The sequence below is a fragment of the Salmo salar genome, chromosome 18, assembly GCF_965601325.2.
Source record: "Salmo salar chromosome 18, fSalSal1, whole genome shotgun sequence".
In the NCBI taxonomy this organism is placed as follows: domain Eukaryota; kingdom Metazoa; phylum Chordata; class Actinopteri; order Salmoniformes; family Salmonidae; genus Salmo; species Salmo salar.
This window is the reverse complement of record NC_138308.1, coordinates 76,544,578-76,571,604: the sequence shown is the minus strand read 5'-3', so window position 1 is coordinate 76,571,604 and position 27,027 is coordinate 76,544,578. Positions and strand designations below refer to the sequence as shown.

The 27,027-nt window shown below is 42.4% G+C and overlaps 1 protein-coding gene across 12 annotated transcripts in view; it reads right to left on the bottom strand.

Moving 5' to 3' along the window:
• The window catches only part of LOC106577626 (adhesion G protein-coupled receptor L3), a 360,961-nt gene that overhangs the window by 50,724 nt on the left and 283,210 nt on the right, over positions 1-27,027 (bottom strand). For all 12 annotated transcript variants that reach the window (XM_082965148.1, XM_082965150.1, XM_082965143.1 and 9 more), the window contains 4 exons: positions 22,846-22,965; positions 16,025-16,230; positions 12,985-13,161; positions 1,132-1,341 (listed from right to left, as the gene is read on the bottom strand). In XM_082965148.1, coding sequence (XP_082821274.1) covers positions 1,132-1,341; positions 12,985-13,161; positions 16,025-16,230; positions 22,846-22,965 — 713 coding nt within the window. The remainder of the gene's footprint in view (positions 1-1,131; positions 1,342-12,984; positions 13,162-16,024; positions 16,231-22,845; positions 22,966-27,027) is intronic.

Here is a 27,027-nt window from a genome sequence, read left to right as displayed (position 1 = left end):
TCGGCCATGGAAACCCATTTCATGAAGTTCCCGACAAACAGTTTTTGTGCTGACGTTGCTTCCAGAGGCAGTTTGGAACTCGGTAGTGAGTGTTGCACCCGAGGACAGACAATTTTTAGGTACTACGTGCTTCAGCACTCAGTGGTCCCGTTCTGTGAGCTTGTGGCCTACCACTTCGCGGCTGTGCCGTTGTTGCTCCTAGACGTTTCCACTTCACAATAACGGCAATTACAGTTGACCAGGGCAGCTCTTGCAGGGCATAAATTTGACAGACTGACTTGTTGAAAAGGTGGCATCATATGACGGTGCTACATTGAAAGTAGCTCTTCAGTAAGGCGATTCAACTGCCAATGTTTGTCTATGGAGATCATATAGCTGTGTGCTCGATTGTATACACCTGTCAACAACGGGTGTGGATGAAATATCCGAACCCACTAATTTGAAGGGGTGTCCACATACTTTTCTAAATATAGTGTATTTTTTGTCTGTTTTTGACGTAAATGTTACCCAGAAAGGATTTGATGATGAGATTAAAACAGCTGCATTGGACCTTTATCTACTGTATCTAGCTGTTACCTGTGGACCCACTCTATCAAATCCTTAGTTACTGCAGGTGGGACTTGGTGTTAATGATGGTATGATAACCTGGTGACCGTATATACAGAGAACAGAGCCGTGTCTGATTTAGACCGGATGAACCAGGTGCGTAGCCTCTCAAGCCAATCAGTAACACTAATGGATCAAATAAGTGACAGGTTGAAATGAAAACACATGGGCACATTCAATAGTTCAATTTGGCTCCCTCTCCTCCTTTCCTTTATCAGAGAACTGATTTGGGAGACAGGTGATAGATAAAACATCAGACTTAAATCCCGAACAGACTACTGAGTCGTTGCTTTCAATGTATTTTCTGATTAGTGCAGAAAAAGAAGACCAGACAAGGATTTGGAGCAACTTTAGACTAGTGAGATGAAGTCCCCCAGACTCGCTCAAAAGTAGAAACCTCCAACTTTTCAGAGAGACAAAGAGACACTACCCTAGGCCCTCCACTAACACACTGCTCTCATTGAAAACCATTGAGTGGGCTGTGTTTTTTGCGCATCAAATCGTCCGGCTTGGGAATGTTCTTACCGGTTGGTCAGCTCGGTTGATCCCCACCAGGAAGAGGGACTCCGCTATGAAGAGGCTGATGCAGAGGTTCTTGTGGATGGTGTTGCGGTCGCTCTGGAGGCCCCGGAAGAAGCAAAAGGTGAACAAGCTGATGAGCAGGCAGACCAGAGAGAGCAGGATGCCAACCCACGTGATGACGTCCAACAGCATGTCATGGACTGGGTCTGTATTCTGGGAAAGGGTACAAATAAGGAAATGCATTACATGAGATTACTGGATAGGAGTAGAAGATGCTCCACCAACATGAGACGAGGCGCAAACAAAAAACAGGATGAACATTAGGAAGGAATAGGCGCAACTGTCGCTCACAACCAAAAACCCCAGATGAGATTAACATAATTTAATATACTCTACCGGTCAACAGTTTTAGAACACCTACTCATTCAAGGGTTATTCTTTATTTTTTATATTTAGAATAATAGTGAAGACATCAAAACTATGAAATAACACATATGGGATCATATAGTAACAAAAAAAGTGTCATACAAATCTAAATATATTTTATATTTGAGATTCTTCAAATAGCCACCCTTTGCCTTTATGACAGCTTTGCACACTCTTGGCATACTCTCAACCAGCTTCATGAGGTAGTCACCTGGAATACATTTCAATGAACAGGTGTGCCTTCTTAAAAGTTCATTTCTTTCCTTTTTAATGCATTTGAGCCAATATGTTGTGTTCTGACAAGGTAGGGGTGGTGTACAGAAGATTGCCCTATTTGGTAAAATACCAAGTCCATATTATGGCAAGAACAGCTCAAATATGTAAAGAGAAACAACAGTCCATCATTACTTTAAGACATGAAGGTCAGTCAATACGGAAAATTCCAAGAACTTAGAACATTTCTTCAAGTGCAGTCGCAAAAACCATCAAGCGTTATGATGAAACTGGCTCTCATGAGGACCGCCAAAGGAATGGTTGACTCAGCGTTACCTCTGCTGTAGAGGATAAGTTCATTAGAGTTACCAGCCTCAGAAAAAGCAGCCAAAAGTGCTCAGCATATGTGGGAACTCCTTCAAGACTGTTGGAAAAGCATTCCAGGTGAAGCTGGTTGAGAGAATGCCAAGTGTGCAAAGCTGTCATCAAGGGAAAGGGTGGGTATTTGAAGATTCTCAAATATAAAATATATTTGTATTTGTTTAAGTGCAGATGTGGCCAGGGCAATAAATTATAGGGACCATACTGTGAGACGCCTAAGACTGCGCTACAGGGAGACAGGACGGACAGCTGATCGTCCTCGCAGTGGCAGACCACGTGTAACAACACCTGCACAGGATCGGTACATCCGAACACCACACCTGCGGGACAGGTTCAGGATGGCAACAACAACTGCCTGAGTTACACTAGGAACGCACAATCCCTTCATCAGTGCTCAGACTGTCCACAATAGGCTGAAAAAGGCTGGACTGAGGGCTTGTAGGCCTGTTGTAAGACAGGTCCTCACCAGACATCACCGGCAACAACGTCACCTACGGGCACAAACCCACCGTTGCTGGACCAGACAGGACTGGCAAAAAGTGCTCTTCACTGATGAGTCTCGGTTTTGGAGGTGGAGGTTCTGTAATGGTCTGGGGCGGTGTGTCACAGCATCATCGGACTGAGCTTGTTGTCATTGCAGGCAATCTCAACGCTGTGCGTTACAGGGAAGACATCTTCCTCCCTCATGTGGTACCCTTCCTGCAGGCTCATCCTGACATGACCCTCCAGCATGACAATGCCACCAGCCATACTGCTCGTTCTGTGCGTGATTTCCTGCAAGACAGGAATGTCAGTGTTCTGCCATGGCCAGCGAAGATCCCAGATCTCAATCCCATTGAACACGTCTGGGACCTGTTGGATCGGAGGGTGAGAGCTAGGGCCATTCCCCCCATAAATGTCTGGGAACTTGCAGGTGCCTTGGTGGAAGAGTGGGTTAACATCTTACAGCAAGAACTGGCAAATCTGGTGCAGTCCACGAGGAGAAGATGCACTGCAGTACTTAATGCAGCTGGTGGCCACACCAGATACTGACTGTTGCTTTTGATTTTGACCCCCCCTTTGTTCAGGTACACATTATTAAATTTCTGTTAGTCACGTCTGTGGAACTTGCTCAGTTCATGTCTCAGTTGTTGAATCCTGTTAAGTTCATACGAATATTTACAGATGTTAATTTTGCTGAAAATAAATGCAGTTGACAGTGAGAGGACGTTTCTTTTTTTTTGCTTAGTTTACATGATTCCATGTGTGTTATTTCATAGTTTTGAATGAGGTATTCTAAAACTTTTGACCAGTAGTGTAATTATTGAGTGTATTTGTGTTGTAACATTATAACTACACTACATTGTGTATTGAATCAATCAAATAAATAACTGGCCAAAATGACTGTCTCAGTGTTGACAATCTGATTAACATCTAAGAATATCGGTATTTTTTTGTTATGGATAACTAAAATGACACTCAAATGTATATTCACTAATAAACTAAAAACAAGATGAAACTGCCTTTTGGTAGGGCCACCATTGACCTCTCCACACAATGACCTAGCTGTCACAGATAGGACCACAGGTGGTAAGGTGGAAATGGCATGAAAATGTGTCACCAGTGTGTTCTGGCAAGTTAACAAATTGAGTTACGGAAATGGCCACAGGTGGCTGTGAAAGGCACTATGGGTCATCTATTAAAGGCCCAGTGCAGTCAAAAACTAGATTTTCCTGTTTTGTGTACAGTATATACACTGAGTATACAAAAAATTAAGAACACCTGCTCTTTCAACGACAGACTGACCAGGTGAAAGCTATGATCCCTTATTGATGTCACTTGTTAAATCCACTTCAAATCAGTGGAGATCAAGGGGATGAGACAGGTTAAAGAAGGATTTTTTGCCTTGAGACAAAAGATTTAAGTGCCTTTGAACGGGGTATGGTAGTAGGTGCCAGGCGCATCGGTTTGTGTCAAGAACTGCAACGCTGCTGGGTTTTTCACGCTCAACAGTTTCTCGTGTGCATCAAGAATGGTCCAACACCCAAAAGACATCCAGTCAATTTGACACCTCTGTGGGAATCATTGGAGTCCACATGGGCCAGCTTCCCTGTGGAACGCTTTCGACACCTTGTAAAGCTGTTCTGAGGGCAAAAAAGGGTGGAGAGTGCAACTCAATATTAGGAAGGTATTCCTAATGTTTGGTATACTCAGCGTATATTTCCACACTATGAGGTTGGAATAATTCTGCGAAATTGTGAAAATGATGATAGTGTTGAGCTTTTAGTGTTGAACTGTTTGAAAAGACCGCCTAAAATGTAAGCCTGTTTTGGTGGGATGGAGTTTTGGCCTGCCTGGTGACATCACCAGGCGGTAAAAGATAATAGACCAATAAGAAAGAGAGTTTCAAACCTCTCTGAACAATAACTTGTTCTCAACTGGTCTAGCTGGTTAAATAAAGGTGACAGCTCATCGAATTAGGCCCCTCAAATTCTTGCTTGAGAAACTGCTCTTCTCTAAGAAGCTATTGTTGTTTATTTTTTACCATTTTAATTGAAAACAATCACAGTAAGGTACTTTAATTGTTACCCATAAATATAGATACAGAACTTGCAAAATACAGAAATACAGCTGGTATGATACATTTTGCATCATATGATGAAAAACGCAGCATCATATGATGCAAACTACATCAAACTTGATTGCTGACATACAAAACATTTTGGGACCGTCAACAATGGACAAATGAAACAAATACCATAATATAGTTTTTTGGATGGAGTTTTCCTTTAAAACGTTGTTAAAAACAGAAATGTCAAAGAAGACTGTCTCCAAGCTTCAAACTGACTGCTGTACCTGCTGGATTCGTAGAACCATTTGGGCGGAACTCGACGTTTCCAGAGTCGACTTTGATCACACGTAACACTTAAAGAATAGTAACACAAGAGTAGAAACAGCTTCGTCTGAAGCCACAGGCCAGCAGCATACCACCCTGCATCCTACTGCTGCTGGAAGTGGTGTTGGCAGGCCAGTAGGAGGCACTCTTTCCTCTGGTCTAAAATAAAATGTCCCAGGGCAGTGATTGGGGACATTGCCCTGTGTAGGGTGCCGTCTTTCGGATGGGACGTTAAACGGGTGTCCTGACTCTCTGGTCACTAAAGATCCCATGGCACTTATCGTAAGATTAGGGGTGTTAATCCCGGTGTCCCAGCTAAATTCCCTGTCTGAATTCCCCAGCTTCCAATAGGCTCATTCATCCCCCTTCCTCTCCCCTGTAACTATTCTCCAGGTTGTTGCTGTAAATGAGAATGTGTTCTCCGTCAATTTACCTGGTAAAATAAGGGCAAAAGAATTGACTGTTTTTCTTTTCAACAGCCTTCAGCTGTGATGAACATGACAGCAAATTGTATTTACATGGAGTGATCTTGAGGATGTCAGTTTTGTAGAGCAGATATTCAATCACTCAAAATGTGTGTGTGTGTGTGTGTGTGTGTGTGTGTGTGTGTGTGTGTGTGTGTGTGTGTGTGTGTGTGTGTGTGTGTGTGTGCTGTGCAATCTCAAAGGCCTGTGCTTACACAATAGTCCTCAAGGACAATATCAGTGAGTCACAGCTAGAGAATGCACTCCTCACTATTTTTTTACTGGAAGCACACAGTATTAAAGTTGGGACAAAAAGCCGAAAAATACAGACACAGACATTTCCTTCCTCTTACCGAAGCATCGTGCTTCCGTCTGTCATTTTTGGTGATTTTGCTGCACATAGATTCCTGCTACGAAAGTATCTGTCCGTTCCTGCTTCACTGTCAGTTGCTGACTCTCACTATCTCCCCAGTGTGAGTACGGAGGAGGGAGAAATGCATTGAGAAGCTCAAGCATTCTGTAGGTCTATATGACCGTTGCTCAAAATGCTATTGTGGGGAAAAAGACAGTATTTCTCACCTCTTAATATTGAGTTAATGTCACCACTTTACAACCGGAGTAGGTTGCAGTTAGTGTGGTTTTGGCGCTGCCTAGGCCTAGCGCTATTGGACACAAGCCTACATTTACAGTTATATTAATCAATTAGCCTACATGGCTATCTAGCAACACTATCATATTTAGAGTTAGCAATCTAGCTAAGTGTTTTGAGCTCCCACTTCCTCAGGTGGTGAATAATATAGCCTATTAGGACAATAGGCCTACGCACGAAGATGTCAGCAAATTCTCTGAAGAGCGCCCCAAAAAAATCGGATAATTCTGGATCCTATTTGGACAGGTTGTACTTCAAAATATCAATCAATCATGCATTTCCTGGATATGTTAGATGAAATAGCTGTTTTTTACTTGGCACTGGAAGAAAAAAAAAACTGTCTAGAGCCCTGCCGGTAATGTAACGCCACTGTCCATTAAAACATTAAAAACCATTTGTTGTTATCAAGCAAAATAGTTACATTTATCACGATATGACTCTAGCACCTCCCCCAAACCAAATCTACGCGAAAAGGGTCAAATTATTGCGACATGGATTTTTTTTTCACACATCACCCAGCAATACACAGCGCACATTTTTTCACACAAATGAGCACTTCCTCTAAATCAAACTTCGACCCGAGTCAGCAGTATTAATCTACACTGGGGGCAGGGTAAGAGGCTAAAGCATCCAGCTGGGATTTTCTACAGCCTCCATTATCGTAGGGGATGCTTTACACAAAGGCTTGTTAAACAGGTGCACGGAGCATGGGCTAACGCTAGCGTAGAGAGACGGGAGAACAGATGCTGATCATTAAGGGGCTGCTCTACAATAACAGTCGACGCGCTACCCTGAGTCTGGGGAGAGGCTCTCTTTACATTTTCTTGCCTGATGAGCCGTTGTGTATACATCAGGGGGACAGGGGGATGACACGACTGTGGAGCAGCGTGCCGTAGAACAGTGTGTGTGTGTGTGTGTGTGTGTGTGTGTGGCTGTCTCTGGTCCTCCATAATACAAAGGCATCTCATGCGCTGGTTGGTGGCAGATGCAGACTGTTTTGAAAAGGGGGCCTAGGGTGAGTTGAGCTAGCGAGCTGTGCCATGGCTTCAGGCTCTATCCATCACAATCTTTACCTTGATGGGGGGGGGGGTGCTGGGTCAAAACGAGATGGAGGTGTAGGGTGCATTCACACGTGTGCGATCGATCTACTGCGGTGACATCTCTTTGTTCTGGGAGGGTGGATGATCGCTAAGGTGCCAACGGCCACAACTTTATCCCTACGATGAAGGCCATTTTCTGGGGGCTCGTCCGGGCGTCTGCAGCGGGAATGGGAACTAGGGTCCCGAAAGCAGCGGACCGTAATTCGCTCCAAAATTCAGTCTGTCATGGGAGGCCAAGGAGTCATACCACAGGACATGTTACTTACTGGGGCGGTGCAAGCCTTGCGCAGATTCGATTTGTCTTCCCTCCACCCTTTAAACACACATATATTTCATTCTGGTTGGATGCCTTTGGGAGATTGGGTTTGCCCCTGATCTGTTACCACAAGGCACAGAATAGGACCTCAGGTTGATGGGAAGTCAAACGCAGAGGTGTATACATGTCAACTGCATTCCTTGTCACCCTATACCCTGACCAATCAAGTCAATCCAATCAGATATCACACGATACCAAATGAATCACCATTGCACCCTTCATCCTAACAGGGGTGCCTCCACTGGGCTCTGGACGTGCTCAGATCCACTGGGCCAATGGGACAGAGAGGAGATGAGCTTCATTCCTTGATATACCTCAAAGAACCGCTTGCAACACAAAGCCAATCCAATTAAAATGAATAAATCTGCCTGGACGACATCCAGGGAGAGAAAGAGAAGGAGAGAGAGCTGGAGAGAGCTTTGAGTCATCAAATACGTCAGGGCAGGGCACATGTTGTGGTAAGGGTAGCAGAGGCCCTACCGAGGGGTGTCGAGCATTGAATTCACCTACGGGCAAGCATTTAGGATCTTAAAGAGCCAGGAGGAGGGAGTTTACATTCAGTGCATGTGCCTAATAGAGCAGTACAATATTCCCAGCGACAATAACCGTGATACACCGTACTGCCGGTGGTGGAGCCTTCTAAAGTGGAATACGTCCAGATAGCAGTCGGAACCTCGATCTGTCCACCGTCATCTTTACTTTTAGTAAATAAACGTACAATAAAAGCACATGGATGACTTGCCATGTCATGATATAGATGGATGGAAAGCTACATATGTGGATGGATGGATGTAATAATTAAGCAATAAAGCCCGAGGAGGGGTATATGGCCAATATGCTAATGCTAAGGGCTGTTCTTAGCTTAGCTGTGGTATATTGGCCATATATCACAAACCCCTGGGGTGCCTTATTGCTATTCTAAACTGGTCACCAACGTAATTAGAACAGTAAAAAGGAATGTTTTGTCATACCTGTGGTATAAGGTCTGATATACAACGGCTTTCAGCCAAATCAGCATTCAGGACTCAAACCACCCAGTTTATAATAAGTTATACGTTAACATAGTGGGAACTGTGCACACTATAACTGTGCCCTCTATACATTTCAAAGCCAGAACGTATCATGGTAGCTTTATGGTTTCAGATAAAGACACCCCACCAGGACACGGATGCATGAGGCTTAGCATCATCCCATTCCATCATCCCATTCCATCATCCCATTCCATCATCCCATTGATTTATACACTGGTGGTGCCTAGGGAATGGTGCTACTTACAGGTGGCTCAATATCACCCCCAGCCAATCGCGGCATACACACTCACCACCTAAGTAATGGCCTGTAGGTGGAGGGACAACATCTTTCTAAGTCTCGGCTGGGGCTTCAGATGCTATTTAAACAGTGCCCCCACAACCCTGGGGCTGTCTTGGAAATGGAAGCTTAAATTCAAAGGAGGGTGGTTCGATAAAGAGTAGACTGTTGCTGCCTTGGTAGCTGGGGCTGGGTGGGTGGTTGGTGTGATTTTGGGCCATGATATTTAAGAAGAACGTCTAAAGCAGGTCTTTCCAAACGTTGGTCCTTTAGTAACACCGGTGTACTTTGGTTTTTGAACTCCAATCCCTTTGTTATGTTTGACTAATCTTTTATATGGCAACTGGAATGCACATGACATCACCGTGAAGAAAACAAAAAGGCCTTTGAATCGAAAATATTTCATGTAGGTAACATCAAAATAGATGACACCATGTCTATGTCATATCAGACAACCGCATATAAAAAAATATCAAGTTGGATATTGATAGGAATGACAACCTGCTAGGACAGATTGAAGCAATGCTCAAAAGCCATTGGAAACTTCCATTCAAATCACAACCAAATCTTCTCTGAGTAACTTCCAGCTGGAAGTATTATTATACATTCTGAACATACTATTTCTATGCTTGATGAGAGAGCAGTTGGAGTTGCATGAAGAGGAGACAGCGTCATTCTGTACTTTGACAGAGCACTTAAGCAATCACTCTCATCCTCACGCGAAACTCCCTCGCAATCATTTCCCTTCTAGGAGACACAAAAGCGACATGATCTCTGACTGACACACGGCTGGTTACGGCCCGTTTGGTTTATTTTGGTGTACGTGGCCGACTGGTGTACTTCAGCGCGGTGGCAGGAACAGCTGACAAAGGGATGGTTTTCGCCATCAAGCTAGATCATGTTGTTGCACAAAAGTCCATGATCCCTTCCTTATTGTTTGGATGGTAGCTACCTCATCCCCTGTCGTTGACAGACACGGTGTTTGTCTGCTGGATTTGATAGTGAGTCACACTGTCAACTCCCCTCAGGACTGTGTTGACTTTTTTTAAAGAGGACAATGCTTCAGCCAGTATAAATAAGCCTTCAAAAAAGTACAAACTAAACGTGCATGACAAAATGTACAAAGCACAAATTACTTTGTCAACACAACCCTTCAATAAGTGCTAGTCCACAGAGTATCAACAAGTAAAACCACGTGCCAAGAACCTTGTAAAGATGAACTAGACGTGTTTGAGAAAGAAAGAAAAAGCTACGTGGAACTTTGTTTATTGACATTTCACAGTATATTGCAGTATTCTGGAACGCTATAGGGCTGGGTTCCATAACCCTTTTGAATAGCAAAGATGGATATTTGTTCTTCTTTTTTGGAAGAGATCAAAGGTATGCAGTAAGTTCAGAAAAGTGATAATTGACCACAAAGATGATCATTGACTAGAAACATAATTCCTCAGAGAGCCAGAGCCTGTGGATTCTGAATCCATACATTTACAGTACTGAGCCAACATGATCATGAGACGGTGAGGTCAGTTATTGTTGAACGGCACCTCATTAGCTGTTCCATGTTCTCTTAATTGCTTGAAACAGCATTAAGAAAAATCACTAACTTCATGCTTCTGATATGGGTTATTTACTCTTGGTCAGCTTCAAAATGTCCAACAGGTACAGTTCTGATTGAAAACGGGTGTGTTGGGAAAACACTGCATAGTATGTATTAACTCCTGAGTACTATATGCCATTTACTATACATCACAGGTGGCTGGTGGCACCTTAATTGGGAAGGACAGGCTCATAGAAATGGCTGGAATGGACGGAATATATTGACACATCAAACACATGGTTTCCTTGTGTTTGATACCATTCCATTCACTTCATTTCAGTCATTATTACAAGCCTTCCTGTAATACTTTATGTACACTACTACTGCCTCAACACTACCTCAACATAGTCCAAGATAAAGACATATTACAAATTATTACCAATATGTGCATAAGATAATACTGCAACGCTTTCAGCAATACGTATCAGCGTATCAAACAGTGCATTATCATAAAAGCACTTTGAATTTCTTACAATAGAGTAGCATTATTGTTATTTTCTGCTGGAACACCCAGTCTATCTGGCGAAATTACAGCAAAATGAAACATGATGGTGATAGTGGGCCTCTTCCTTCTCAAAGTGAGGATGGTAATTGCAGCGTGACTATCTCTTCTGGCGATGGCGCTAAACAAGACTACAGGAATGTTTTGTTACCATGGAGACAAAATACGGACATCCCAATTGATGGATTTTTTGTTGTTTACTGACATTTAACGGTGTTCTTCCCCCCCCCCCCATTCACTTTGCGCTTCCGGATTGGAATGCCTTGGCAGTTTGTCAAAAGATGCCTGCATTTCCTTGAAATGTCTTCCGATGACACTCTGCCTTTCCGACCGAGCAGAAATATAGAGTAGATAAATGCAGACATTTTGGAATTGGGATGTAAGAACCATCTACTTTCCCCCTGAATGCAACACCAGCATCCAGCGGTTTCCACACAGTGAATCACATGACAAAGCGCTTCCTTCACTCCAATTGTGCCCTCTGTTTGTGTTAAGGCTCCTATTCTTCACAGCTTCCCTCTGTATTCATGGCCTGGCTGGAGACCGAGGCTACAGCGCACTAGTTCCCCCAAGCCAAGTGGCTGAGTGACAAACAGTGACTCCTGCTCACTAGGGGTAAACCTCTCCGGACCAGAGTGGCTGGCTGGCTGGGAGTGGGGACAGACTGTTGGAGGGGAGTGGGCTAAGGGAGGTCCAAGGGCCTGTGGTTATATGGCCTTTGGCCAACTGGGACAGGCATTATAGAGTCCTCTTTCCTCACTGACTAAAGCTCGAAGCCTTGGGGGTCCTGGGGCCTTCAGTGGCGTGGCCCTCAAACTTGCAGTGACAGAAGTTATCTTTCTCTTTTCTGGCCAACAATCCCTTCCATCTCTCTCTCCCTTGAGAATCGCCGGTAACAGTGCCACTTTCACACCGCCACACAGCGCAAACTACAGGCCAATCTTTCATGTGACAATCCTACACATCTCACATTATATATACTCTCACTCTCTCTCCCGCCATCTTTCCCTCTCTCCCTACTCACCTCTTATCTTCTGTCAAACAGTCCCACACATGTTTTATTATATTTTGACTCTCTCTCACTCTCTCACTTTCTTTCCCTTCATCACTCCTTTTCTCCCTTCTCACATCTTCACTTTGCTTCTGTCTGTCAAACCTCTATTTCTCATCTCTCTTTCTGTTGTTTTCCCAAAAGGCTAAAACCGATGATGAAGCAACCACAGAGCAATGACAGAACTTACAGATATTTTCTCCCATGTAAGAGAGCAGTAAGACGCAATAAGTAAATTAACGCTTTCAAAATAAATGCAACCTTTCGCTAAATCTTTCTTTCATAAGAGTCTTTGTTCCCCCCGGAAACTGCAAGGGTTGAGGTTCTGGAACGAGAAGACATTCGAAAATTAGGAACAGCTGAAATATGCCGTGACCCCTGGGTGACCTCTCACGGTAATGAGATGGTAATGACTTAAAATCTTCCCATAATGTCCAAATTCTTCATTTAGTATCATGCTTATGCTTTTCATATTTAGCCCTATCCACATAGGCCAATTCCCACGAGTGTAAAGGGTTAAAAAGGGGTGGCAGGTAGCCTAGTGGTTAGAGCCTTCAATCCATTAACCTGTGAATATCAGGGTGTTTGGAACATCTAACCATGCATTCAGGTATTGAAAATGATTTTAAGCTAAGTAGGTACGCGGACGACTCAATAAAAAGCCTCAAAGATCTCTTGAAATCTCAAATGCATTTTCCTCCTGCAAGGGCCAAATGAACACACACTCAACACTAAGGATGCTTTTGGCACAAAAAAAAGCTCTTAGATTTGGATCTTAACTCAGTGCCACTCAATAGTGGCCCTTTCATTTCTTTGTAGAATGGGCTGCTGTGAAGGTCACAAAAGAGAGCTATCCATCTGTAAGGCCACAATATAACGTATGGTTTCATGGGATTTGTATTGCTTGTACTGGATCTGAGCTGAAACAAAATGGCTGAACATGGTTTGGGATGAGATGGTGGAAAAGGCCTTACCTTGACCTCCACGTGAGCCATTAGGACGGCAAAGTTGGTCAGGTGGGTACAAGAGCACGTCGTGTGAGTACGGTTGGTACCTAGCAACCGGCAATCCTGCGTCGACCAGTATCCCGTCATGGTCCTCTTGGAATAACTCCAGAAAGAACAGTTGGGGTTAAAGCTTTCCTTGGATTGCTGTGGGGTATAAACCACATAACAATTAGCATATGGGCCCCAGCAGCACAATGAAGCTAGTTGGAGGAAAAACACAAACACATTGATTGAAGGTTGAGTGATCCATTCTAAAAAGCCAAGACTGGCTGGGTTAAACAGAAACGCATGGAGCTAGCTCATTTCAGGTGAGCCTCCCATAACCTTGACATGCCACAGCAGCATAACTCTACAGTGCTCCATTTCAAGACTAAATATCTCGGAAATAGCCCCTTGATTCCCTTTTCCGGTGGCGGTGCAGGTTTCCCCCCACAGCAGCGGTTGGTTTTAGTTTAATGGCGGCGGTGAGCGCCGATGGAGCAGCCATTCATTGTGTTTTTCGACCTTTCGCTTTAACCTTCACTGTGAGACAATAGACTGCCCCGCTGTTTAATGGCCGCCACCGCCGCTCTCTGTCAGGCGGCCGCCTTAACGACTAGTTTCTCCCGCTATCTCGCTGGCCCGTTTTAAAACAGTCACTTTCGAGCTTAATGCAAATAAAGGGTGAGAGGAGAAATGTGCCAATGCATACAAATGCCCTATATGAATGCCCTATATGAATGCCCTATATGAATGCCTGAAATAGGTCTGGTTTTAAGTTTAACTGATGTGGAAAGCCGCCATCTCTTGCAGCTAGATATTGCCTGACCACTTCAAATTGCACCTTCATGCTGTGTGCGTTTGAGGGGATTGTCATAGCAGAAGTGTGTAACCCCAATCCTCAAAATGCTTCTCACAATGTTGCTAAAGCTGTGACTGTGGAACATAGGCTGTGTCCCAAACGGCACCGTATTCGCTATGTAGTGCACTATACTGTATAGGGAACAGGATACCATTTGAGAAGCATCCATAATCAGCAGATCCTCTCCAGACATACATTTCCCGTCTGATTGAGTTCTCCTCCACACAGCCAACCAATGGCTAGTTGGATATAGTGCAGCATGGACTGGAAAAACCAGACGAGGTGACCTTCTGTCCCATTAACCACTTTAATTAGTCCATTAAGTGCGAAGGCAAGAAAGCGAAACAATAACTAGAGGACAGCCACAGTCCTCTGGGACAAGTGATCCAGAACCTCTGATCTAAGGGCTATTAATTGTATAGTGATGGAACTAAATACTAGAGCGAAGAGCAGTATAGCCTGGTCCCAGATCTGTTGGTGCTGTATAGTGAAATACTATGGGGGTGTTTGGTATGACAATGACCACAGTAGTCGGCAAAACGACACAAATAGATTTGGGACCAGGCCATACTTATCATAGGAGAAGTTTGTTTTTGTCACATTTGGCATGACAATGACCATAGGAGTCGGCAAGACAGCACAAATAGATCTGGGACCAGGCTATGAGAAGTACATCATTTTTAATAAAAAAAAATATTTAACTAGGCAAGTCAGTTAAGAACAAATTCTTATTTAACTTTTAACCTTTATTTAACTAGGAAAGCTGGCTTCCCCCGGCCAAACCCGGACGATGCTGAGCCAATTGAGCGCCGCCCTATAGGACTCCCAATCGCAGCCGGATGTGATGCTGCCTGGATTCGAACCAGGTACGGCAGTGCCACCTCTTGCACTGAGATGCACTGCGCCACTCTAGTCTGTGCATACCTGCAGTATATAGACCCTCATATATTTGGTCCATATTTTTAGAAGACTCAAAAGACTCTTTTAGAAGACTTTTAGAAGACTCTCTTAGAAGACTCTTTTAGAAGACTTAGAAGACTTTTAGAAGACTGTTTTAGATGACTTAGAATACTCTTTTAGAAGACTCTTTTAGAAGACTTAGAAAACTCTTTTAGAATACTCAGAAGACTCTTTTAGAATACTCAGAAGACTCTTTTAGAAGACTCAGAAGACTCTTTTAGAAGACTCAGAAGACTCTTTTAGAAGACTTAGAAGACTCTTTTAGAAGACTTAGAAGACTCTTTACAATATTCTACTGTTTAGAAGACACAGCACAGAGCAGTTCAGGAGATGACATGTCCTGTCACAAGTGCAAGTCTAGGGAACCACATACACTTATATAAGAGCACTGTTTTATTGAGATTAGACCAGTGGGCCGAGAAAAAGGTAGGAAAGCGGCAGTGGCCTACATTATCCTCAGACAGTTCTAGCACTGTGTCTTCTGACAAAACTAGGAATTAAGCGAAAGGCAGGTGGTCCCCGGTAATAACTGCACTGACCCCGAGTTTGACATTTCCAGTTTCATTTTGAAAAAAAACATAAGCTCTCTCTCTCTTATATTTTATTTTAGTGTTCCTCTCCCCTCTCTTTACCTCTCTCTGATCTTATTTTTTTTCTCAAACTCCTTCTCCTCACAAACTGTCCCACCCACACACTGCACACACACAGTCATCTGCAAGTTACTCTCAAGGTCTTTCAACCTGCCTAATAATGGCTCTGGGCGCTGTTGGGAGTCGTGCGAGGGGAAGATAATGCAGTCGGGGAGGAAGTTAATGCTTCGGCAATGACTAACCAGCCTCCAGGGATGACCAATAGAACGCTAGAACGCTGCTATCACCCTAGCCTTCCAGGTTCGACAGTTCTGTTCTAAAACTAATAGGGAGAAAACTAATGAAAACAAAGTTGTCCATCATCAATATGTTATGATAGATTACTCTTTGTTCTTCATGCTTTCTTCTTGTCAAAGAAACTGAGGTAAAGATTGAAGGGGTGACTTCCTTCATTAATTTACAAGTCGAAAATGGATGTACCAATCCCAAATTGCTCCTTTTAGAAGAAAATGTGTGTCCACCAAGGTGTTTAGTAGTGAATTCAATGATAATCCCAAAGTGTGTGTGTTTTGTGTGCGCATGCACACGTCCATAATTGTGTGTGTGTGTGTCGTACCTGCAGGTGTTTCAAGGTGAATATGACCGGTTCGGACAGGTAGACTTTGTTGCTTTCTTTGTTGATGGCTGCTGTGATGACGGGAGAATTGACAATGACAGAGTAGTTGGTGGCCATGGCTTCCCTGCCCAGTTTCATGCTGGCATTCTCTGTAGACAGGTAGGCTCCGATGTGTTTATACAGGACGAAGGCCATCCGGATCTCTCCTAGGAAATAAAATATGACATCACGGCTTGAAAATCCTCTCCTAATCTCCTCCCCTTTGTTTGCAGTGACAGGTGAAAACAAAAATGGCGGAAGATCATCATTAGGCTGGCTTTCACCTGTTCAGTTCTTTCAGATCAGAGCGATTAAGGCGAGGAAGATCTTGAAGGCAATTGAGACTTGAGACAGCCCCTGCCACCACCGACATAGCCTGAATGTGTGTTATTGAAATGTATTGATCATATTTTACCATAGAATAGACCGTTTTTGTATACAGTATGTGACTGAAAAGGGCAAATTGAGGTTTAAGTAGCAGGGAAAGTAGTGCCAGAAAACAAAAATAAATCCAAAGGTGAAAAATGATCATCTGGTCAAAATGTTTTTTTTTATTTTTTTTTGCTGAATAAAGGGATAGTTTGTAAACCTAGGCTAGATGTTGCTAAGTTTATATGCCTATGAGAAACCCAGTCAACCGTTTTGGGGTTAAGTGCCTTGCTCAAGGGTGAAACGGCATTGGATGCACTACAGTTTAACTGACAGGTGTCAACTGACAGGTGTTCAACAAAGTTGTAAGCACTCAGCAAGTTAACTTATTCAAATTCAAATATTCATAAGACCTTTCAAAATAAGGATAACTGCAGAATCAATATGTTTTGAGGTACGGTAATTCATTCCTTTTAGATGTTTGATTCCACAGGATTAGGGAGAGCTGAAACTATTTAGGCCAACTAATATAGAAAATTGTTTAAATGCATTCGCTGCTCCGAGCATGTTATCAACAGCAATAAAGGTGTCGAGGCTGACAAAAAATACCTCAGTAAGGTACGAGAGGTCGATTTAATTCAACTTCAACGAAATGTCATTATTGCCTACACTGACAAAGGGAACATTTACTCTTCATTATTTCCTTCTCCACTCCCTTATCTCTCTCCTGGCGTCTTTCTTTAGGCTTCCGATATGAAAGCACACTCCCCTCCTGCCTCGACTTGGATCACTTACTCGAGATGAAAGGAAAACAATTTGTGTGCTACCTCTCGATGAACGGGAAATAGAAACACATCTCGACACATAATGAAGCACTGCTGGACATGAGCTTATTCATCGAGTGGAGAGTGGTGAGCACGCGGTAAGAGATTAGTTCATTTGCATGAACAAGTAATAAAGTCCAAAAATTGTCAGCGCTGCTCCCATAGATAGCCCCGTATTGTGTATAATAGCCTCATTACAGTTTAGAAGCAGCTCTTGAACACAACTAATTCCACAACCAGGGACCCTCCTTTGCCCATTTGAAGTCAGTAAAAAGGCGCTATACTTTATCAGACCTTGTGTTAGGGGTGGCAAACCCTCCTCATGGAGGGCTACCCATCTGCTAGGCTCTCTCTCCAGCCCTTGTCTAACACACCTGATTATACATTTACATTTACATTTAAGTCATTTAGCAGACGCTCTTATCCAGAGCGACTTACAAATTGGTGCATTCACCTTATGATATCCAGTGGAACAACCACTTTACAATAGTGCATCTAAATCTTTTAAGGGGGGGGGGGGGGTTAGAAGGATTACTTTATCCTATCCTATTATGCTAATGAGCTGCTTTCCATGACCTTGATAGTAGGCAGAATCAGGTGTGTTATAACATGGTTGGAGCTAAATGTAGACCCAGTAGCTCTCAAGGAGGGTTGGTCACCTCTGCCTGAAACCAACACTAATTTGGTACTCTTTCCATTATATTGATGTTATTCAAGGGAAACTATGAAATTACTCTGTAACGGGTATGGCAGACCAATCGAAACTCATCTCTCGGCATGTCCAGCCCACTCATTATCTCAGCCAATCATGGCTGCTAGGCTCTCTCTACTACTTCCCCTGCCAATGGTTACACTGGTACTTATACCACTTCTAAGGGGGGATTCAAACCAGACAAACTGATGCATAAGAAACGCAGCAGCTCAATGGTTTTCAGTAAGAGCGGTGCATTGGGGGAGTGCCCCGGACATGGGTTTTTCTAGAAACTAGGGTACCAGGGAGGATTTCCTACACTGGATGACTTGTTTCCGCTGTTTATAAGTGATTGATAATAATCTGACAATTTGCTTTCATGTCATTACATTACGATATAAGAGGGGATCAATACTGTAGCTATATTCAATACAATTTACAAGTTGATTTAAAACCTTTCTCATAGTTGGTGTGTTGACAGATTTTTCACATACTGTAAAACATAACTTTTCTGTCCTTGCATTTACGGCAGTGTAAATTGTCGTTATATCATGTATGAATCACTAATCATCTAAAATGAATCGTTGAACTTGAACCCTGTAAGAATCCTGGATCTAGCTGTTGGACAGTTTTTTGGCGTCGAGATCTCAGAAATGCAGTGTACCTATGTAACATGTTGTGTCACCTTATGTTACGGGGTGAAAACAGTTCATGGGTACACCAATCCACAAAAATGTAAGCGATTGTAAAATCGAATGCTTCTAACCTAAAGAGTCACCTTATTTTGATAGCAGTCTAAGTCGTTTTAACTCAAATATAATTACGTCTTAGTCATATTGTTGTCTTTGAATAATGATTCAGTCTAGTTATTGTCAAAATTACAGTGGGCCATTTTAGTCAACTAAATGCCCTCTAATTTTTGCCACATCACATTCGTATTGCCTCAATAACCTATAGTAAACATATATCACTGACTTCGATGTGCACAAACATACAGCCTTGTCCTACCAACATATTTTTCTGCATCCTATTCTCTTCCCAACAGCAGAAATATGACAAACATATACAGTTCCTTCAGAAAGTATTCACACCCCTTCACTTTTTCCAATGTGGCTGTGTTGCAGTCTGAATTGATTAAAATGTAGATGTTCTTGTCACTGGCCTACACACACAATATCCCACAATGTCAAAGTGAAATTATGTTTTTCAAAATGATTACTAATTCAAAGCTGAAATGTCTTGAGTCAATAAGTATTCAACACATTTGTTGTGGCAAGACTAAATAAGTAAAAAAATAAAACGTGTTTAATTAACAAGTCATAAAATAAATTGCAAGGACTCACTCTGTATGCAATAATAATGTTTAACACGATTTTTGAATGACTACCTCATCTCTGTACCCCGCACATACAGATAATTGTAAGGTCCCTTAGTCGAGCAGTGAATTTCAAACAGATTCAACCTTAAAGACCAGGGAGGTTTTCCAATGACTCACAAAGAAAAGCACCTATTGGTAGATGGGTAAAAAAAAGATTTTAAAAAAGCAGACATTGAATATCCCTTTGAGCATGGTGAAGTTATTAATTACACTTTAGATGGTTTGTCAATTCACTCGGTTACTACAAAGATTAAGGCGTCCTACCTAACTCAGTTGCCGGAAAGAAAGGAAACTGCTCAGGGATTTCACCATGAGGCCAATGGTGACTTTAAAACAGTTAGAGTTTAATGGCTGTTAAATGGCGTTATCGAACGTTACAGATAGAAATTCCATGAGTAGAGACAACGTTATTCCTTATTTAACATGCCAGAGAGGCATGTTTGTTCTACATACCACGTGGCTATGCAATGCAGTGGGGAAGGTGGGAGGGTTGAGTGAGACCACAAATTCATACTCACGGTACTTTTCTATACTCACGGGAAAGAAAAACATAGCTAGACTGTCATTTTACTATTAAACTCAAGTATGCTATTGTTTTTAATTTCATAAAGGAACTTGTGTTTCTTAACCAGGTGTAGGGTAGCTAACTAGAAGGCTGGTGGTGACTGGTTAGCTACGGGGAAGCAAGAGTCACTTGCACAATGTGTATAATTGGAGGAGGAGCCGGAGTGGAGCAGTGGGAAGGACACTCATCTTGTCCTTCCCACTGCTGTACAGAACTGTGCTGTGCATCTGTGCTGCTAATATGTGACCCGTTTCAGGAAACTAGGCGTATGTCGCGGGTCACTACTTCACAGGAGAGCTCTTTTGAGCGTAAACTTTTTTTTTTTATTGAAATGCGTTTTTTGACAGAAATGCCTTCAAGAATATGTGAACTTTCATGTGCCTTAATAACAAACGTATGTGCCATCTGTAAATACTAATAAAATTAAAAATTACGAGCCTAGTTGGTTAAGCCAAAGAAAAAGTCAGCAACCTTCCCACTAGCCACGATTGGCTGAGATAATGAGTGGGCTGGACATGCCAAGAGATGAGTTTGGATTGGTCTGCCATATAGCACGCTTCTGTCTATTTGAGCTGGTCAGTATTTCTAGGTAATCCTGTCTAACGAGGCTATTTTTTAAATGTATTGCGTAGTAAAACTGCATAAGCCTAATGTCAAGTTAAAGTGTACTTTTAGCTAGCTAACGTTAGCTGGTTGGCTCGCTAGCTAACGTTACGTGTATGCTCTCCACTTTCTGGAGGACCGAGTTTTCAAATCAGTGGAATTTGAGTATGATAGCAAAGGACATGGAGAAAACACCGGTCTCCGGATTACATCTTCAAACTAAGGGCAACCATGGCATCCGACAGGAGACGCGTCCATCCATGGTGTATATGGGTAAGACAGTCTAGCTAGCTAAATTTCAGATATTACACAATTTTGACAGAAAGTGATTTCATTTCAAGTTAAAGTGTACTGTTAGCTAGCTAGCTAACGCTAGCTGGCTGGCTCGCTAGCTAACGTTACGTGTATGATCTTATTATTCGTATCTCAGAACCATCTGCTTGGCTAGTTATAGCCTAATGTAAGCTAGCTTACATTAAACCTGGTTGGTTAGCTACCTGCAGATTCATGCAGGGTAGTGATATCATGAGTTGGGATTATGGTTCATTGTTTACCTAGCTAGGTACATGTCTTAAAAAACGAATCTGAGTATGCCAGAGTGCAGAATAAATGCTGAATTTACGAACGCTCAACACCCGTTGAATATGGCTGGTGTCAGTAAACATCAGCAAAAAGCTTAATTAAATTGTTGCCAGCAGCACAGTTACAGTCACCAATGCTCTGGATAACATGAAAACAGCCTAACCAGCTCTGCTAGGGCGAGTAAAATGGTCAGAGTGGGGTGTTCTCTCATTATGAGTGGGGTGTTCTCTCAAGCTAGCCAATGTTACGCAGTTGGCTTGGGTGCTTAAGTGCCGTTGTGAGGTCAGAACGTTTGGATCAACCCTACTCATCGGCAAGAGCGTCCAGTGTGCTGTGAACACTCCGAGAGCGAAACACTCTGAATTTACGAACTGATAATCTGACAGCACAGTTGCCGTTACTAAACCTCTGGATAACATAACAGCCTAATCAGATCTGCTAGGGCGAGTAATGTTCAGTGAGCTGTTCTCTCATTTGTGTCTGGAAGTAGCTAGCAAGTTAGCTTGAGTGCTTGACTGCTGCTGTTAGTACAGAACGCTCGGATCAAACCTTAAAAAGATGGGTGGGGCTAAAGCTTAAGAGGGTGTGAACGATGCTGAATGGGTGTAGACAAAGAAGGGCTCTCCAGTAGGTGTACCAATAATTCAAAGGCCATTTTCTCATAAGTGAGTTTACAAGTTTATCAACTTTCAAAGCAAAATTACTTCCCATTGTTCCTCAACTGTAGTGTATGATACACCATTTTGTAGCTCTTAGTCTCTACTTTTATCCAATGTAAAAAATAAAATACAAATAAAATGTTTCTACATAAGACCGATTTGAGCCAGTCGGTTACATATTAATTGTGTTTATCACTGAAACGCTCTCAATCTCTCTCAAAAAATTTGTTCAGTCCACTTAGTAGTCAGATTTTAGTCACAGTGATAATTTTGTCTCGTCTTTGTCTTGTCTACTGCGCAACACCCAATGCTATTCCTATGAATTATTCTGGATATAATCACAAAGCCTAGGGGGTTCTCCACAATATGATCTGGTAATGAAAGATCATAAATGCATTGTGGTTTCCATCTTACACCTGCAATTTTATAACTATACAAGAGGCTTGAAGTAGCCTACTTGAACTTGAAGCTCAGAAATTGAGGTACTGGGATAGGTCTACCTTGAAAATCTGACATTTCCTCAATTTGGTTTAATTATTGTAGCCAAATTCTAAGTTATCTTGCTCCCTTATAATTATTAGTGATTACATTTTGTGAGCTTTGTAAGTGATGTGGCCACATTCGTTTGTTTCAGTTGTAGGGTGTTGCACTGCTCTGTTGCGGTAAAAACACGCGCGGCTAATATGAGGATGACAACATCTAATGATGGCTTCAACAAATCCTTCCATTACAAAAGGAACCAGGTTTTTGTGACTGTGTTGGCAACATAGGCCACAGAAAAAGCGACATTTATTTAGTCAGGCAAGTCCACATTATTGTCACATATTTTAGAATATAATATTAATTTGAATATAAATGCATTGGCAAGGTCTAAAGAATGTGTTATTCTTAAACTGGTAATGGAGTACTTTATGTAAAATGTTTCATGTTGCATGCTTTGTGGGGGCGGAGGGCTATATGTACAATTATATAAGCTACAGAGTATGCAGGCTTTCGTTTCAGCCCAGCACCAAGTGACGGAACAAAAGCCTGCACACCTAAAAGCTGTTCAGGACTGGAGTTGGAGACCCTTGATGTACAGTAAACATTTATTTAAGGCAAAGCCATTTACCATTTCTCCCATGTTGTTTCAAAGTGCTCGCCGACAGGGTGATGGAGTTGCCTTGGCCGCTCTGTGGGAATTTCAGGTCGGGCAGATTCCCTTCCGTACTCATCCTGGCCACCTCCAGCTCTGGACAGAGGGAAATGAGAAGAAAATGACCATTTAAATAACCTTATTATGAGGGGTGCAAGTGTTGACAGTTGATGCAAGAGAATGCCATCTGGGATAACATGATCATTATGAGTCAAAATCCATGCACCCATCACTACGGTCTGTCAACCTACCAAAACATGTTAGCATTGAACAATAGCTTTACATTGTAATATGAACCTCAGTTCTGCTCTGACTGTGTGCATCATAGCACTGCTGTTTAAGTTCAGAGAGAAAGCAGACAAGCGGGTAGCAGCAACAAAGTAATTAGAACCCCCCCCCCCCCCCCCCCGACAACCACCCCACCAGCGGTCCCTGGGTGTGTTGAATGAAGTACATCATCTTTGGATTTTGGAAAGCTTTGAAGACTAGCGTCTCGCTGAAGCCTCTGATCAAGGCTGAGTTACACACGTCTCACAACACTTCCTTCATCGAGCGAGGAGGAGTTCAGGTGTAATCCAGGGAGCCTTGTTGCACACTTCCTCGCTTTGTACGGTTGAAGAATGGTTGAAGCCGTCGAACGCTTTGGCCCACACTTCAAGGAAGCTATCATTTTTCAGGGTGAGCTGAGTGGAAAGCAATGGGTAGACAGGATAGAGACGGATGGTGAAGACAGCCAGGTTTTGGCGCACCGGCTCAACAGCTGTGTCTGAGGCAAGATCATAATTTGTGGTTCAAAGAATGCGGCATCGTATAGCAGCGGAACAGGAAGCATTGATAGGAGATTGACAAAGAATCTTTTTATCAGCAATATCGTGCTTGAATTTAGTTTGAGAATACAAGTCAAGACACTGCCAGAAACCGATCAAAACAACAGTACCTCACCTCTATTCTTTTAAAGGCCCAGTGCAGTGAAAATTATGTTTGTCCTGTGTTTTGAATCATATTGTACAACAGCTGATGAAACGAACACTGTAAAACATTTGATCAGTGTTATTTCCTGATAGTTGCTGGTTGAAAAACATTTGATCAGTGTTATTTCCTGATAGTTGCTGGTTGAAAATACAATCTACAAAGGACCATCTAATCAGCTTGTTTGTATGGACGGGAGTTTCACCTTGCCTAATGCACATCACCAGGTGATAAATTAATTATTTACCCCTTATGCTGGTGCGATTTGGTATAATTTGGCTCCCGAGTGGCGCAGCGGTCTAAGGCACTGCATCTCAGTGCAAGAGGCGTCACTAAAGACCCTGGTTCGATTCCGGGCTGTATCAAAACCGGCCATGATCGAGAGTCCCATAGGGCGGCGCACAATTGACCCAGCATCATCCGGGTTTGGCTGGGGTAGGCCATCATTGTAAAATAAGTATTTGTTCTTAACTGGCTTGCCTAGTTAAATAAAGGTAAAAAAATGTATAATTGAGACAATCCAAACATAACACTGTTGATTTTATGTGCATTTTCCATTTACTGTACTTTTCGCACACATTTGTTGATAACGAAATCTTAAAATACTCTGGATACATTCAGTGATATGATAAGAATATTCCTGGAAAATTTGGGGAAGGTGCAACATAAGACAAAAAAATACAAGGGTTTGAATGAGAGGTCTAACTGGTGTCTCCAAGTGGCAACAGACCTCTCCAGTGTGCACAGTTCATACATCATTTCAATGCATGTTTATGACTCAAAGAAGAGTCTTCAACTATAACGTGCTACTTTGAACTCTCCTAGCTGTGCCGTTGAGGTACTAGAACAAGCACACTTGTAGTTGTTTTCTTTGGAACACAGCCCTGCATCCCCGTCTTTACACAATTACTGTTGTTGTTTACGCAATCCAAAAAAGGTCAATTTGAATCACAATCTGTTCAGGTTGGCATCATTTGAAAGCGTGTTCTTTTGCCGACATGGCTAGCTAAGTAACAAAATAAGATCTTTCAATGTGAGGCTTTCACAAGGCAATTCAGAGAAACAGATCATAACCAGGGGTACGCACAATGCCGTCGGGGGTACGACAAATAAACATTTATTTTGTAAAAAAGGTTTCACATTTTCAAACAGTACATTTATATTTTCTAACAGGGCAATACATTTGGGTGAGGTTTTTTTCTCGTCTGAGTAGCCTCGTTTCACTGCCAAAAATAAAAATAAACCATCTTGGGTTCAGAACAACACAATGTTAAATACAGGTAGCCTAGTCAAATAATTAAAATCCAATCACATTAACCGTTACTCTCTCGCCGGAAACCTTCACTCTCGCACAGACATTTAGAAACGAAACATAATAATTTGCAACATAAGACAAAGAAGTTTTTGGAGTGAGAATAAAGATGACTTTCGAATAGTAAGAAATTTATAAAAGCAACAGATACCATTAATAAGAAGGTGTTAGAAGCGTCTTATATGGTGAGCTATCGAGTGGCTAGGACAGGCAAGCCCCATACTATTGTGGAGGATTTAATTATTTCTGCTGCCATGGATATGGCTGGGACAATGCTGGGGGAAAGGCCAAAAAAACGATATAGACAATGACCTCATCAAACAACACTGTTGCACAATGCATCAGTGACATGACAGGAGATGTTTTGAAAGAATTACCGCTTTGCATACAAGCAAGTGAATTATATGCGTTACAGCTGGATGAGTCAACAGACACGGGCCGGGCACAGCTCCTGGTATATGTCCGTTACATTTATGGGGGGTCAATTAAGGAAGACATCCTCTTCTGCAAACCACTTGAAACCAGGACATCAGGAGAGGATATTTTTTAAGTACTGGACAGCTTTGTGACATCAAATGGACTTTGGTGATCAAGATGTGCTGGTATCTGTACTGATGGCGTAAAATCCATGACAGGGAGACATAGTGCGCTGGTTATCAAGAGGCAAAGTACTGACATTTTTTTGAATTTAGTTTTTTTAACTGAACACTTGTCTGACCGCTTCCATGATGACGAGTTTCTCACAAGATTGGCCTGTCTGGGTGATGTTTTTTCTCGCCTGAATGATCTGAATCTAGGATTACAGGGACTCTCCGCAACTATATTCAATGTGCGAGACAAAATTTAAGCTATGATTAAGAAATTGGAGCTCCTTTCTGTCTGCATTAACAAGGACAACACACAGGTCTTTCAATCATTGTATAATTTATTTTGTGCGCAAATGAACGCAAGCTTATGGACAATGTCAAATGTGATATAGAGAAGCACCTGAGTGATCTGGGTGCGCAATTACGCCGGTACTTTCCCGAAATGGACAACACAAACAACTGGATTCGTTATCCCTTTAATGCCCTGCCTCCAGTCCACTTACCGATATCTGAACAAGAGAGCCTCATCGAAATCGCAACAAACAGTTCTGTGAAAATGTAATTTAAATCAGAAGCCACTGCCAGATGTCTGGATAGGTGCTGTTAAGACACTGATGCCCTTTGCAACCACGTACCTATGTGAGAGTGGATTCTCGGCCCTCACTAGCATGAAAACTAAATACAGGCACAGACTGTGTGTGGAAAATTATTTAAGACAGACTCTCTCCAATACAACCCAACATTGCAGAGTTATGTGCATCCTTTCAAGCACACCCTTCTCATTAACCTGCTGTGAGTTATTCACAATTTTTGATGAACAAATAAGATTTTATATGTAAGATGGCTAAATAAAGAGCAACATTTTTTATTTGTATTTGTGCCCTGGTCCAATAAGAGCTCTTTGTCACTTCCCACGAGCCGGGTTGTGACAAAAACTTACACTCATTCTCATGTTTAATAAATGTATTGTATAGTGGGTGTGTGGCAGGCTTACAATAATGACAAAAAACAACATTTGAGAGTGCGCTGACCCTGGTGCTACGCAGCTGGAGGTTGAATGTTAGAAGGGGTACGGGACTATAAAAAGTTTGGGAACCACTGCAATAGACAAACATAGGCTCCTTTTGTTCAGAACAACCCAGGTTATGATGCCATGTCATCTTGTAACTGTACATCAAGCCTAGTGATCATAAACGTTGACACTGTATAGTCAATAGTCACTGTATATCACAATAGTCTTATGATACGGGAAAGTGAAGCGCACGTTTGGACTAACGGGTGTTTGGCTTG